Consider the following 15,262-nt stretch of genomic DNA (forward strand, 5'->3'; position numbering starts at 1 on the left):
GTATTTTGGACAAAAAGATGATTTACCCCCTTCCTGGCCCTGATGGGTCAGAGTCCCAAGAGGGGTGGGTGCTCAGCGAGAGGGACCGCAAAAGACAGTCAGCGATGGTGAAGGGGTAGGGGGGAGTACATGGTGAGCTGCAATGGTGGTCATCTCACTGGATGAGTAATCTGGAGAAACCCCCAGATCCTGCCCTGGGATGTGGGTTCAATCCCTCCCCAGCACCACCATCCCCCCACCTCCCCCCTCCACCCCTTAAGCACAGGGGTGGAACCTAAATTCAACTGATTTAAAAAAAAGCCGGTTTCAGTAGCCATAGAACATAGAACAATACAGCACAGAACAGGCCCTTCGGCCCAACAAGTCCACACCGGCCCTCTGAAGAGTAACTCACCCAGACCCTCAATGTTGCACCGACCTGTGAACCATTCTCAGCTCGTCTCCCTATACTATCCCATCATCATCCAAGTGCTTATCTAAGGATTGTTTAAATCTCCCTCATGTGGCTGAGCTGCCTACATTAGCAGGTAGGGCATTCCACACCCTTACCACAGTCTGCGTAAAGAACCTGCCTCTAACATCTGTCTTAAATCTATCACCCCTCAATTTGTAGTTATGCCCCCTCATACAAGTTGACGTCATCATCCTTGGAAAAAGACTTTCACTGTCTACCCTATCTAATCCTCTGCTCATCCTGTATGTCTCTATCAAGTCCCCTCTTGGCCGCCTTCTTTCCAATGAGAACAGACCCAACCATCATGCGTCCGTTGTCCCAACCCATCTGGCTCACTCACGTCCTTCAAGGAAGGAAATCTGCCTGCTACCTTTACCCAGTCTGGCCTCCATGTGACTCCAGACCTACAGCAACATGCTTAACTGCTCTCTGCCCAGCAGAGTTAAAGGGGCAATTAAGGACAGGCCACGATAGACAACCCTCGCCATGAGAGATTAAAAGATGACATCCTTTTCTTCCAGACCACAAACCTCTTTCCATTTTATTATTTTTATTCTTCCATTGGCTTTCTGATTCGTTTCATTCTGCGGCTTAAACACTCTCTGCCTTGTTTTTATAATCCCCTGCATTTCCGGCTCTGAAATCTCCCTTGGCCTCAGCAGCCTCTGAGATTTCTCTGGGGGCTGCATAGAAATGCAAGAATGTGGGCACTTGAGTTCCCCTGGACTATGATACAGCAATGTTGAAGACTGTGTGTGTGCTCTGAGATGAGAATTGGGTGGAAGTGGGTGAATTTTCCCTGGGGAAATCCCAACACAGCATCCAATAAGAACAATTCGACACACTCTTCCCTCCCCTCAGCTCACACTCACTCACCTCACCCTTCCCCCCCCCCGTAGACAATCATTCACCCCCACTCTCACCCAGTCTCCCCCAGTTCATACTTGGTCACCTCCCAATATCATTTCACACTTACTCCTCACCAGTTCACACTCGGTTCCAACTCAGCCTCACCCCTCAGCTGCCATTCACTTCCTACTCCAGTTCTCACTCACCGCCCACAGTTTACACCCAATCCCCAGCTCAAGCTGACCCTCCCTTGCTTGTGCTCACACTCTCACCTAGTGACACTCATGCACATAATCACACCCCCCCACACACAGACACACTCGCACTCTCACTGTCCTCATATACACACTGTGTCATACACACACTCATACTATCTCTCACACACACTCGCACTGTCATACACACACACTAACACTCACACTGTCTCACACACACTCACTGTGTCATACACACACTCACTGTGTCTCACACACACTCACTGTGTCTCACACACACTCACACTGTCTCACACACACTCACTGTGTCATACATACACTCACACTGTCTCACACACACACACTCTCACACACACTCACTGTGTCATACACACACCCATATCTCACACACACTCACACTGTCTCACACACTGGCACTCACACTGTCTCACTCACACACAGTCTCACACACACAGACACACACTGTCACACACACACTCACACTGACACTGAGGCCTCAGCTCATCTTGACCCTCTGTTGCTGGAATGATCTCTAAGGCCATGTGGTGGTGGTGTTGGGGGATGGGGGTGGTGGGGAATTGTAGTTGTCCTCCCCTCCCCCAACTCAGGGAATAAGGTCAGGCCCAGAGACTGGGGCCCATTGAGGGCGTTGTGCTGGTGAAATGGGAGGGAGGGAATGGGAAGTAACTCTGATGGGATCTCACTGGCGGGTGCCATCTTTCTTTCCCTCAGCGTGCGGAAGGTTCCGGTCCCTGCGGGTCGCCGCGGAGTCGTGAGGTGCTAAGCGTCGGAGCGGGGGCCGGGGTGGGGTTTGGGAGTTGGACATTTGGGCGCCATCACAATGCAAGCTTTGACGATGACACTGGCTCATGAGCTTCTCCGTGCTGGCTCGAAGGGCCGAATGGCATACCCCTGCACTTGTCTTCTATGTTTTTTGGGAGGGGTGGGGCAGTGTGGAGTGGCCCAATGAATCTCCAACCTAACACTCTCCCCCCCCCCCCCCCGAGGAAGTTCCCAGATTAGGCTGGACCCCACATCATCGACGGGTGGGGAGGCTATTCATCCCGTCATCCTGTGACAGATTACGGCCTAGCCCTAGGAACAAGCCCCCCCCCCCCGCCGGCCCCACCAGCATGGTCTCCTGTCCACACCCTGCACCGAGGACGCCATTTGGAAACCGGGAGGAAGGTTCGAGCGAGGCAGAAGGAGGAATGGTCGGTCCATTCACTGGAGAGCGGCCGCGGTGTATGGGACATCTCTGCTGAGCTCGGAGGAGTTGTTTTAAAGAGAAGGGGATTACGGGGGAGGGGGTCTGGGGATAGCACCCCCACCCCTCACTTCAACACATTTACAGAGGATCCCTTCAAGTACAGCATGGGCTTGATGGGCCAAGCGGCCTTCTGTACTATGATACTATTAAGGGTATGGAGGAAACACTTGCAGTCCATCCAAAAACCACTGGGAGTGGGAGGAGGTTATCGATATCAGATCACCCACCCCCACAGTAACTCACTGGGGCATTGAGGAGAAATAGCTTGGCAACAGAGAGTGGTTAGGATGGGTGCCCTGCTCCCTGGGGGACCAGTTCTTGCCTTCATGCCGGTCAAACAGGGCACTGGTAATGACTGAGAAACAATACTCACTGGAGAAAAGGTTTGTTGGTGTTTCCAAAGAAGTGGGAGGCTGTTTCTGTGATGCATCAACAGCAGTGGGGCTGAATGGCCAGTTTTCGGTGCTATCAGCTTGCTGTACTGTCATCGGGAGCTGGTCTTTCACTCCTGGGAGCTCGAGTTTAGTGCAACAGAAGGCCGGGACATGATCGGTGAGGTGTTCAATCGCTCATTTACCCCCAAACTGCTGCTTGACATTTTTCTTCATCCTTTTTACCTTTTGATTTACTCAAGCTCTCCGACCGGCCCATAGATCCAGTTATCATTTGTCTTTTGACATGTCCTCACATCCTGGTTGTATTAATTCACTCCAGTCTGCCTCTTTCTCTCTCTCTCTCTCCTGTATTAATACGTTCCTGTCTGCCTCTCTTTCTCTCCCTCTCCTCTGTTGCTAATGATCCTATCTGCCTCTCTCTCTCTCTGACTGTCCCTAGTTTTGATATGATCCCTGATGGTCTACAAAATATTGCATTGTTGGCTGTGCTTGCCCGTTGACCTTTGTAAGATCCTCCTGAATATATCTGTGCCTGTCTGCTTCTCTGTCATCTTTAACCCCTCCTTCAAGGCCCATGCTTTTGGTCAGTGGCCCTTATCCCTCCTTACCTGGCTCCTTGTGACAGTTTGGTTTGGGAACACTGGTGAGACACGATTAGACAATGTTAGCTGCTAGCTGTTATCCCTTAGTCTCCTGCAGCCAGCGTCCTCAGAAGATGTTGTTCGGCTCACACATTGGGGTGGGGTGTGGAGGAGATGGTAAGAAGCTACCCCTAGCCCAGGGTACATCCAACTCAGGAACTGTACACAGATACAAAGAGCGGGAGATTATTCCATTGCCTGGACACAGCCCACCCTGAGGGAATTAGCAGTCCAGTGCTGGGTTATCTTACGAGACCTCTGCTGGTGTTTCCTGATGCCAGGAGAAAATCACCAGGTACTGCTGTTAGCCATGTTCCGGAGACCCAGGGAATGTTCCGGAGACGCAGGGAATGTTCTAGGGACCCAGGGAATGTTCCAGGGACCCAGGGAATGTTCCAGAGGCCCAGGGAATGTTCCAGGGACCCAGGGAATGTTCTGGAGACCCAGGGAATGTTCCAGGAAATGTTCCAGGGACCCAGGGAATGTTCTGGAGACCCAGGGAATGTTCTGGAGACCCAGGGAATGTTCGAGGGACCCAGGGAATGTTCTGGAGACCCAGAGAATGTTCTGGAAACCCAGGGAATGTTCCAGGAAATGTTCCAGGGAATGTTCCAGAGGCCCAGGGAATGTTCTGGAGACCCAGGGTATGTTCCAGGGACCCAGAGAATGTTCCGGAGACCCAGGGAATGTTCGAGGGACCCAAGAATGTTCCAGGGAATGTTGCAGGACCCCAGGCGGTGGAATTTGAATTCAACGTTTCATTTATCAGAAAAGCCCATCTGCTTCACTGATCCCCTTTCGGGACGGAAGCTGCCATCCTTACCTGGTCTGGCCTGTGTGTGACTCCAGTCCCACAGTAACGCGGTTGACCCTTAACAGTCCTCTGGGCAATTAAGGATGGGCAATAAATGCTGGCCTCATCCTGTTAATTAATTAAGAAAACCCTAAGAGGCCAGAGTGTGCCCTGATTTTGGTCAATGTCCCAAAAGTGGATGGGCCAATGGTGCAGAGCTCCCTCGGTATGGCGGCCAGTCTGTGTGTGTCTGTAAGGGCCCCAGTTAGTACTCGGAGGTGTGGAGAGAGGCCGCAAGAGGCTCTTGGTGTTGCCCGTCACTACAGAAACAATCTCCAACCCTCTGGTGGGAGCAGACAGCAGTAAGTGTCATGTCACAGCTCCAGGCACAGCTCCCCCACCTCAGACAGGACACCCGGCTTCAGGGGGCAGAGTTTTGCCATACCATCCATGAGCAGGTTTGGTTAGAAAGTATTGACAATCTGGTCACAGAGCCAAACGGCACCGAAACAGACCCTTCGGTCCAACTGGTCCATGCCAACCAGCCATCCCAGTCCCTAGTCCCATTGGTCAGAAATTGGCCCATCCCTCTAAACCCTTCCCACTCCTACAGATCCAAATACCTTTATCAACGGGGTGGTAAAGAAGGCATTGGGCATGCTTGCCTTCATTGGTCAGAACATTATGAATAAAGGAGTTGGGATGTCATCTTGCCAATGCAGGTTCATAGCTCCTTGAAAGTGGAGTTGCAGGTAAATAGGAGAGTGAAGAAGGCGTTTGGTATGCTTTCCTTTATTGGTCAGAGCATTGAGTACAAGAGTTGGGAGGTCATGTTGCAGCGTTTATAAAATCATGAGGGGCATGGATAGGGTAAATAGGCAAAGTCTTTTCCCTGGGGTCGGGGAGTCCAGAACTAGAGGGCACAGGTTTAGGGTGAGAAGGGAAAGATATAAAAGAGACCTAAGGGGCAAATTTTTCACACAGACGGTGGTGTGTGTATGGAATGAGCTGCCAGAGGAAGTGGTGGAGGCTGCTACAATTACAACAGTTAAAAGGTATCTGGGTAGGTGTGTCAATAGAAAGGGTTTAGAGGGACATGGGCTAAATGCTGGCAAAATGGATTAGGTTAGATAGGGATGTCTCGTTGGTGCAGAAGGATCTGTTCCATGCTATGTGACTCTATGACTCTAAGTGGTAACAAGAAATTCCAGTTGACTGGTGAATTGGTCTCTGAGGAACAGCACACAAGGCAAGCAGTGATGAGTGTGGGGGTAGATGTTTACCAGGATGGCTGTGGGAGGTGACCGTGTGGTGGCACGGTGGCTCAGTGGTTAGCACTGTTGCCTCACAAAGCCAGGGACCCGGGTTCGACTCCAACCTTGGGCAACTATCTGAGTGGAGTTTGCACATTCTCCCCGTGTCTGCGTGGGTTTCCTTCGGGTGCTGTGGTTTCCTCCCACAATCCAAACTTGTGGAGGTCAGGGTGAATTGGCCATGCTAAATTGCCCATAGTGTTAGGTGCATTAGTCAGGGGCAAATATAGAGTAGGGGAATGGGTCTGGATGGGTTACTCTTCAGAGGGTCGGTGTGGACTTGTTAGTTTCCATACTGTAAGGAATCTAATCTAGGCAGGTGAATGATTTGTTATCCATTTGTGGGGCTTGGGGGTCGCTGGCTGGCCAGCTTTGATAGCCCATCCCTATTTGCCCTTGAGAAGGTGGAGGTGAGCTGCCTTCTTTAATCACTGCAGTCCCCTTGCTGTGGGTTGACCCGGAATGCCGGAAGGGAGGGAATTCCAGGGTCTTGACCAACGACTGTGAAGGAACGATGGTATATTTCCAAGTCAGGGTGGAGAGTGGCTTGGAGGGGAACTTGCAGGCGGTGGTGGTGTTCCCGAGTACCTGCTGCCCTTGTCCTTCTAGATGGAAGTGGTCGTGGGTTTAGAAAGTGCTGTTTGGTGAATTTCTGCAGTGCATTGTCTAGGTAGTACACACTACTGCTACTGAGCGCTGGTGGTGGAGGGATTGAATGTTTGTAGATATGATGCCAATCTACAAATGGGTTGCTTCGTCCCAGATGGTGTCAAGCTTCTTGAGTGTTGTTGGAGCTGCACCCATCCAGGTAAGCAGGGAGTATTCCATCACACTCCTGACTTGTACCTTGTTAGATGGGGGGTAGGCTTTGGGGTGTCAGGAGCTGAGTTTGTCACTGCAGTATTCCTTGTCACCTTCTCTTGTAGCCTTTGTGTAGTGCGTCCAGTTCAGTTTCTGGTAAACCTCAGGATATTGATAGTGGGGGATTCAGTAACGGTAATGCCATTGAATATCACGAGGTGCTGGTTTGCTTCACCTTTGCTGGAGATAGTCATTGTCTGGCATTTGTGTGGCGTGAATGTTACTTACCACTTGTCGGCACAAGCCTGGATAATATTGTCCAGATCTTGCTGCGTTTGAATGTGGACTGCTTCAGTATCTGAGGAGTCGTGAACGGTGCCGACCACTGCGCAATCGTGGGTGAACATGCCCACTTCTGACCTTGTAATGGAGGAAACGTCATTGATGAAGCAGTTGTTGGGCCTAGGACACCACCCTGAGGGACTCTTGTAGAGATGTCCTGCAGCTGAGATGCCTGACCTCCAACAACCACATCTCCGTGGTGCTGTTCCTGAGCCACTCTTAGTGGTGGTCACTGAAATGCACCACTCAAGAGTACACTCTGTGCCCTTACCACCCTCAGTACTGCTCCCAATGTTCCCCAGCATGGAGTTTGATTAGCTATGATTAGGAGGTTACCTCACCTTGTTGGATCTGATGGCTTTACACTTCACTGGGTCCCGAAAGGATAAATTCTTCAAGAATAAACTCATGTTGATTTGGCCCGCGTGCTCAGATTTGGATGCTTCTAGAAACCGCAATGAGCCTGTCGTGGTGGGTTGACCTCAGGCTGCAGACCACAGTTAGGCCCCTTGATCAGGAAATTCAGGGCTGAGCCTTTACACTTAATGGTCGGGTCCTGGGGTGTGTTGCTGAACAACGAGACCTTGCAGTGCAGGTTCATAGTTCCTTGAAAGTGGCTAGACGGGGTGGTGAAGAAGGTGTTTGGCACACTTGTTATCATAGGTCAGAGCATTGAATATAGAAATTGGGATACCATCTTGTAGCTGTGCAGAATATCGGTGAGGCCACGTTTAGAATACCAGATTCAATTCTGGTCTCCCGACTACAGCAAAGATGTTGTTAAACTAGAAAGGGCGCAGAAACGCTTTGCAAAGTAGTTGCTGAGACTGGAGGGTGTGTGGTACAGGGAGAGGCTGAATAGGCTGGAGCTATATTCTCTGCAGTCTCGAAAGCTGAGGGTTGGCCTTATAAAATCATGAGGGGCACGGATAAGGGGAATAGCCAAGGTAGGGGAATCCCAAGCTAAATGGCATAGGTTTAAGGTGAGAGAGGAAAGATTTAAAAGGGACCTAAGGGGCAACTTTTTTCACACAGAGGGCAGTACGTGTATGGAATGAGCTGCCAGAGGATGTGGTGGAGGCTGGTACAATTGCAACATTTAAAAGGCATTTGGATGGGTATATGAATAGGAAGGGTTTGGAGGGATATGGGCCGGGTGCTGGCAAATGGGACAAGATTAGTTTAGGATATCTGCTCGGCATGGACGGGTTTGTTTCCACACTGTGTGACTCTATATTAAACAGTGGAGTGTTCACATGGCACCATGCCAGGGTTGTGAGTTATGGAACATGAACTCCAGCCATTGGGGCAATGCCTGCCTTTTCTCTACTCCTCACCCAAAGGGAGGTGGGGTAGAATACCCTGTCGTCAAACCTGAAGCACCACTCATACTGACTGGAAAGGGCTCAGCTTCCAAAGGCTTTCAGCTGTTGGAGATTGAGGTCTGCGCTGAAGGATATTTAAGCAAAGTACCATGTAGCTGAACCATCCTGTGTCATTGACAGTGTTCACTTTATCCCCCTGGCTGAGCTTTACTCGACCACCCCACCTCCCCCCAGCCACCCTGACCCGTCATCTCCAAGGGTTAGGCTATGGGTCTCCATTGGACTGGCTCACACAACACTGCTGTACATATTGTCAGTTAGGTTCAGTGAACATTCTTGCTATGAAGTCTTCCTCTTCTTGAATAAAGTCACTTTGCTTACTGTCATTTGACTTAGATTAGATTACTTACAGTGTGGAAACAGGCCCTTCGGCCCAACAAGCCCACTCCGACTTTCCAAAGAGCAACCCACCCAGACCCCTACATTTACCCCTTACCTAACACTACGGGCAATTTAGCATGGCGCACCCGGAGGAAACCCACGCAGACACGGGGAGAACGTGCAAACTCCACACAGTCAGTCGCCTGAGGCGGGAATTGAACCCGGGTATCTGGCGCTGTGAGGCAGCAGTGCTAACCACTGGGCCACCGTGCCGCCCCCAACCACTGTGCCACCGTGCCCCCCAACAACACTGCTGTAATGTATCATTGCCTTCCAAAAGGGTCAGCTGACCCCGGTTGCTATCTCACTCACCGTCAAGCAGAATGCAAAGTGTCCCAGGCCTCCTAGTGACCTGGTTGACTGGGCTCCAAATGCCCTATCCATGGCCCCCCAGATCCTGACCCGTGGGGTGGGGACACTACTCACTGCATCGCCAGACCTCCTTCACCTGACTTGAGATGGTCTTGAAAAAGCTCCTAACTCTGTAGGGATTCTATGAGTGTGGAAACAGGACCTTCAGCCCAAAAAGTCCACACGACCCTCTGGAGAGTAACCCACCCAGACCATTCCCCTACATTTACCCCAGACTAATGCACCTCTCCTACACATCCCTGAGCACTACAGGTAATTTAGCATGGCCAATTCACCCTAACTTGCACATCTTTTGGACTGTGGGAGGAAACCGGAGCACCTGGAGGAAACCCACGCAGACACGGGGAGAATGTGCAAACTCCACACAGTCAGTGGCCCGAGGCTGGAATCGAACCCGGGTCCCTGGCACTGTGAGGCAGCAGTGCTAACCACTGAGCCACCCTTGGCCCTGTGCCTCTCCTTTGAGATGCTCTTGTGTAGCATCTCAGGAGGGGTGGTAGCCAGTGCTGGGCCTGCCCTCTTGAGGGAAGGGGAGGGAGCCGGGTTGACCTCCTTGAGGGCGTCTCAGATCATGGAAGGGTTTTGACAGGCAGGTGGCTTAAGAAGTTGAGGGAGGATTTGCCAGGAGATGATAGAGGGTGGGAGGAAGCTGGTTGTGAGCTTCCCCGAAGACCAGCAGTCGTCTGTGGCTGCGCTCAATAGGCGGCTAGCGAGACGCAAGCGATTGTTGTTGTTAATAAAAGCCATGGAGCCCCTGCTCGGGACTGTTGGGCTGCTCCGAGATGACTCTCACACCCTGCGTGTCCCCCTCTGTTTCAGTGACCAATCCCCATTCTTTGAACGTCCCCTCAGGTGACGGGGAAGAGGACATGGAGGAGCTAAAGGAGACGGCCAGGAAGCTGAGCAGGGATCGGCGTTTCCGCGAGACTGTCTATAAGTACATGACCCTCAAAGACTCATCAAACCCGTGACGCTGCCTGGTGGGCTGTTAGCAAGAGCTAGTCACGCTTCTGCTGTCCTGTAATCCTTCAGCCAGCTTTGTAAAAAGCCAAACGCACCCTGGTTTAGGTTAAAAAGCAGCAGTTTAGGCCGAATGCATTTGATTTTTGATCTCGGGCTCTTCCACCCCGCCACAGCCCCTCTCTGGGGTCAACGTCTCCTCTGTCCACTGGGCTGGCTAATGGATGGCCCCCCCAGGGGACAGCGGGAGCCCAGTTCCCTCTCTGAGCAATTCCCCGATTTGGGAAAATGCCGACTGCGGTCCGTTCTCCGGAGAGGGCGAGCGGGTAGCATGTTTCCTACACAGCAGCTGACCCGTGCCTCCCCTCTCGATGCTGAGTCTGCTTTTTGCTCCGACTCCCAGCACTCACTGAAGTGACCGCGAGTGAAAATCATTGGAAGGGAACAAGCTGTTTGCGAATCTTGGAATCCTTACAAGTGTGGGAGCAGGCCAATTGGTCCATCTAGTCCACACCGACCCTCTGAAGACCCCCCACCTGCTAACCCTGCTAACCTGGCTAACCCACCTTGCCTGCACATCTTCAGGACTGATGAGGAACTGATTAACATGTCAAAGTGCAAATGCATGCACAGGAGTGAGTCAGGGCGAGGCCTTTATTTAATGCCTTCACTGTACGTAAAATAACATTGGGCTATCTTTTTCACAAGTTTGGCTAAGACGACTTCTTGAACAACAAGGATGCTGGTGAGGGTATCCTGGTCTGTTGGGCTTACCTCGAGGTAAAATAACCATCGGCTCACCAGCCTGTAGTCTCACTCTCTCGTTGGACAGAGGGGTTGTGGTTTAAACTGAGAGTCGGCGTGCCTCAGCTGAGGGGAGAGATTAAGAAGGAGAGTCCCTCACTGACTCAAACTCTGCATTAAAGTACTCGGGAGTAAAAGGTCAGCAATGGCCTCTTCCGGTGGAGTGGTATTGTCCCTCCTGCTGAACCGAGGGACCCGGATTTTTAAAAAATGCAGACCTAGCGGGCTCTCTTGAAGTGCAGTGGTAGTGTCCATGCTCCTGAGAGACCCAGGTTCAAATCCCACCTGCCCGAGTCATAACATCTCTTAATAGGTTGATTAGAAAAGAACATTGGGGTGGGGGGGGGGGTCCTCTTGTGTTGCAGTGGTAGTGTCCCTACCTCTGGACCCAGAGACCTGGGTTCGAGTGGCCGGTGCAATGTCAGGGGCTGAAGGGCCTGCACTATGCTGTACTGTTCTACGTAAGTCCCACATGCCAGCAGTGGTGCGTAATCACAGCTCTGAGCAGGTAGACTCGAAAAATAAGTTAATAAAAAAATGTACACACTACAGTATATGGGCCCTCTTGTGGTTCAGTGCCCTTACCTCTTGACTGGGAGGCCCAAAATTCAATTCCGACCTGCCCTGGAGGTGTGTAATAACAACATCTCTGAACAGTTTGATTTGAAAAATAGGTTAAATTAAAAAAAAATAAAAGATCAGGGTGCTAATACCTTACAGTAGCATTGATGTATGCAACTCAGGGCTGGAGGGGGTCTGTGGACAGATGAAGGGAGGGGGCAACTGGAAGGGGGCAAAAACATATTAGAATGGACAGAAAGTGTTCCTTCCCAGTTTTATTCTGCCAGGGGGGCAATCCCATGGTTTGAGATACAGAGTGATGCCAACAGACTGGGCTCAATTACCATATCAGTTGAGGAGAGCTGTGCTTCCCCCAGGCCCATCCTTCCCCCCCCCCTCCACCTCCATCTCCATGCTACCCAGCTCCCAGATTCCATCTGTCTCCCCTCCCTCCTCTCCGGGCCCTGACCATTCCTAGAGATGCCGGGGTTGGACTGGGGTGGACAAAGTTAAAAGTCAGAGCTGAAAAATGTGTTGCTGGAAAAAGCGCAGCAGGTCAGGCAGCATCCAAGGAGCGGGAAAATCGACGTTTCGGGCATGAGCCCTTCTTCTCCTGCTCCCTGGATGCTGCCTGACCTGCTGCGTTTTTCCAGCAACACATTTTTCAGCTCTGATCTCCAGCATCTGCAGTCCTCACTTTCTGGAAGTCAAAAGTCACCCAACACCAGGTTATAGTCCAACAGGTTTATTTGGAAGCACTAGCTTTCAGAGCGCTGCTCCTTCGCGAGGTAGCTAGTGGAGCGGGGTCATAGGACACAGAATTTATTTCAAAAGAACCATAATGTAAAACAACCGATGCGGGTATATTGAACAAACCGGGATTTGTCTTTCATCTTTCAGAATGGGTTGCAGGTTTGGATTCATTAATATGTGAATCCCAGGATTTCTTTCAAGTTTCCCGCGGAACACTTCAGCGGTCAGGGTCACTTGACCTCAGATCTTCGCGTGACCGTCATCCAAGGCGGAGTTTAGGATACGTGACAGCGCAGAGTGGCCGAGCAGTGTTCGGAGGGCCTCAACCAGGACCTTGGGTTCATGTCACATTACAGGTGACCCCCATTGCACTACATACTCTCTCAGACGCACACACGCAGATGCTGTCATACACACACTCACAGGCATATACTCCATCACACTCACGCACACACACTCTCTCTCACACACTATCTCTCTCTCCCTCACACACATATAAGTCTATGGGGTGAACATATACTCCATCACACTCACGCACACACACTCTCTCTCACACACTATCTCTCTCTCTCATTCTCTCTCTCCCTCACATGCACACACACACACACACACATATAAGTCTAGCGGGTGAATTTGCATTTGCAGAATTGTATTTGCAGATATATTATATTTTGTTCAAAAAGCACACTATCTGTAGGCAGTCAATATTTTTTATAATCCAAATGACATTTTATAAATTCTTACTTTGGAAATAGAACTAATCTGGCTCAAGATTGGAATACGTACAGACTCTAACCTCACACTTTCAATGCGTTGCCTGAGCTAAAATGTCACCTTTTTTATAAAACCTTAAGCTATCTTGGGATGAAGGAAGTTCTGGGATTTACATATTAATGAGCTGAAACCTGCAACTCATTCTAAAAGATGAAAGACTTAACGGCAATCTAGGGTTTGTTCAATATATCCCAAAAGTTGTATTACACTATGATCTTTTGCTAAAACGTCTGTGTCCTATGATCCTGTCCTGCTAGCTACCTGATGAAGGAACAGCGCTCCGAAAGCTCCACTGCTGCCCGTTCCAGTATCCTCTGAGAAATTGTGTGACCGGTGGATTCAGTTAGATTCCCTACAGTGTGGATATAGGCCCTTTGGCCCAACAAGCTCACATTGACCCTCCAAAGACCGACCCACCCCCTGACCAATGCACCTAACATGGGCAATTTAGTGTGGTCATCTCACCCAATCTGCACACCTTTGGACTGTGGGAGGAAACCCACGCAGACACGGGGAGAATGTGCAAACCCCACACAGGCAGTCACCCAAGGCTGGAAAACCCACCTCCCCACAGCTCAGAATCTGCCTGGAGTGGTACAGCGTTGTCTGCAAACCTGACACTGGCAGAAATCTTAGGATCATCAGATCCCTGACAGAGTATGTCCCAATGAGTGAAAAGCAGCATCTGCAGAGAGGAGGGGTTAAGGGCACTTCTACAACTCCCGTCAGCACTGAGTTTTCAACCATTACCGCCCAGGCACTCTGTCCTCCATTTCGATTCTTTTCCTCTTTGCCACGTGCCGGTTAAATCTTGACAATGTTTTCGGACTGAGCCGTTTGTCGTTCTGGGCAGAAGTGGGCACTGCAGATGCTGGAGATTAGAGTCAAGATTAGGGCGCTGGAAAAGCACAGCAGGTCAGGCAGCATTCCGAGGAGCAGGAAAATCAACGCTTCGGGCAAAAGCTCTTCATCAGGAACGCAGTTTGTCATTCTATCATTCCCACTTGCTCTGGGCACACGCTTTTGTCTCTTCAACGACTCCATTCCAGTTTTATTTCCATGACGTCCTTGTTAATTGAATTCTCCTGCTCCCTCTGCCATTTTCCAGACTTCCCCTTTTGTTCTTCCTCCCTGTCTCACCCTCCTGACTTTGGTATCAAACGTTTTGATCATCTATTCCAAAGAAGGGTCATATTGACCTCCAAATGTCAGCCCTGTTTCTCTGTCCGTGGACGCTGCCAGACCTGCTGAGTGTCTCCAGCACTTTCTGTTTTGACTCTGTTTATAAAGATGGTGCGCTATTGGGGTAACAAACAGCAGGCAGTTAAGTTTGTTTCACTGTTCAATCAGACCACATCTGATCTGAAAACTCAATTTGTCATCCAAAGATGTTCAAGTTAGGTGGATTGGCAACGGGACATGCAGGATTACAAGGTGGGAGGTGGGTAGGTCTCGGCGGGGATACTCTTTGGAAGGTCAGTGTGGCCTAGATGGGCCGAATAGCCTGCTTCCACACCTTAGGGACTCTACAATTTTTTTCCTCTGTGTCCGTTATCAGCTTATCCCTCATTGACATCGATCATGCACCATTTAGCCCATCAGAGCCCAGACTTCGGCCCTTTCCTGAGGCTCCCCAACAACAGGGCATGCAGTTGATGCTGGTTGCTAGGTAGGGGGAGGAACGGGTTCGGAGCAAGGACTGTTCAGGCAGTTTCTAAGTGAGGACGCTGCCCATTGGAAATACCTCAGGTGGACAGGACATAGTTGATGGAGGAGCACTGTGGGGCCATCTATCTATATGTCCCAGAGTGAATGTCACTCCTGGCCCATACACAGGCACCAGGAGTCTACCCAGCCATCGCCAGTGGGATAGCAGAGTGGCAATGGGGAATGGCAGCCCTGTGAGAGAAGACCTTGTTGAGAGTGGGTGGTGAGGGGAGGAGAGGTGGAATTAAGAAACAGGCCGAGGGCATTTTCCCCAGCGAGGAAGCCTCTGCTGAAGCTGCAGGGATGATGAGAGCACTCCCCCAGACCACTGCCACCACCTGCCCCATCGTCACCACATCAACCTCAACATCACCAACACTGTCTGTCCATACCCCCACCATCACTGAGTTTCTCCCACCCCCATCACCGTCCTCTCCCACCCCTACCAGAGCACCATCTCCCCCCACCTCCATCACCAACACCATCGTCCCA

At 50.9% G+C, this 15,262-nt stretch overlaps 1 protein-coding gene across 1 annotated transcript in view; it reads left to right on the forward strand.

Moving 5' to 3' along the window:
* The window catches only part of plekhd1 (pleckstrin homology domain containing, family D (with coiled-coil domains) member 1), a 94,756-nt gene extending 83,560 nt beyond the window's left edge, over positions 1–11,196 (forward strand). Inside the window, exon 12 of the mRNA XM_043698522.1 lies at positions 10,031–11,196. Coding sequence (XP_043554457.1) covers positions 10,031–10,182 — 152 coding nt within the window. The 3' untranslated portion in view covers positions 10,183–11,196. The remainder of the gene's footprint in view (positions 1–10,030) is intronic.
* Positions 11,197–15,262: the final 4,066 nt, after the last annotated feature.

Source organism: Chiloscyllium plagiosum, chromosome 10 (assembly GCF_004010195.1).
Source record: "Chiloscyllium plagiosum isolate BGI_BamShark_2017 chromosome 10, ASM401019v2, whole genome shotgun sequence".
Taxonomy (NCBI): Eukaryota; Metazoa; Chordata; class Chondrichthyes; order Orectolobiformes; family Hemiscylliidae; genus Chiloscyllium; species Chiloscyllium plagiosum.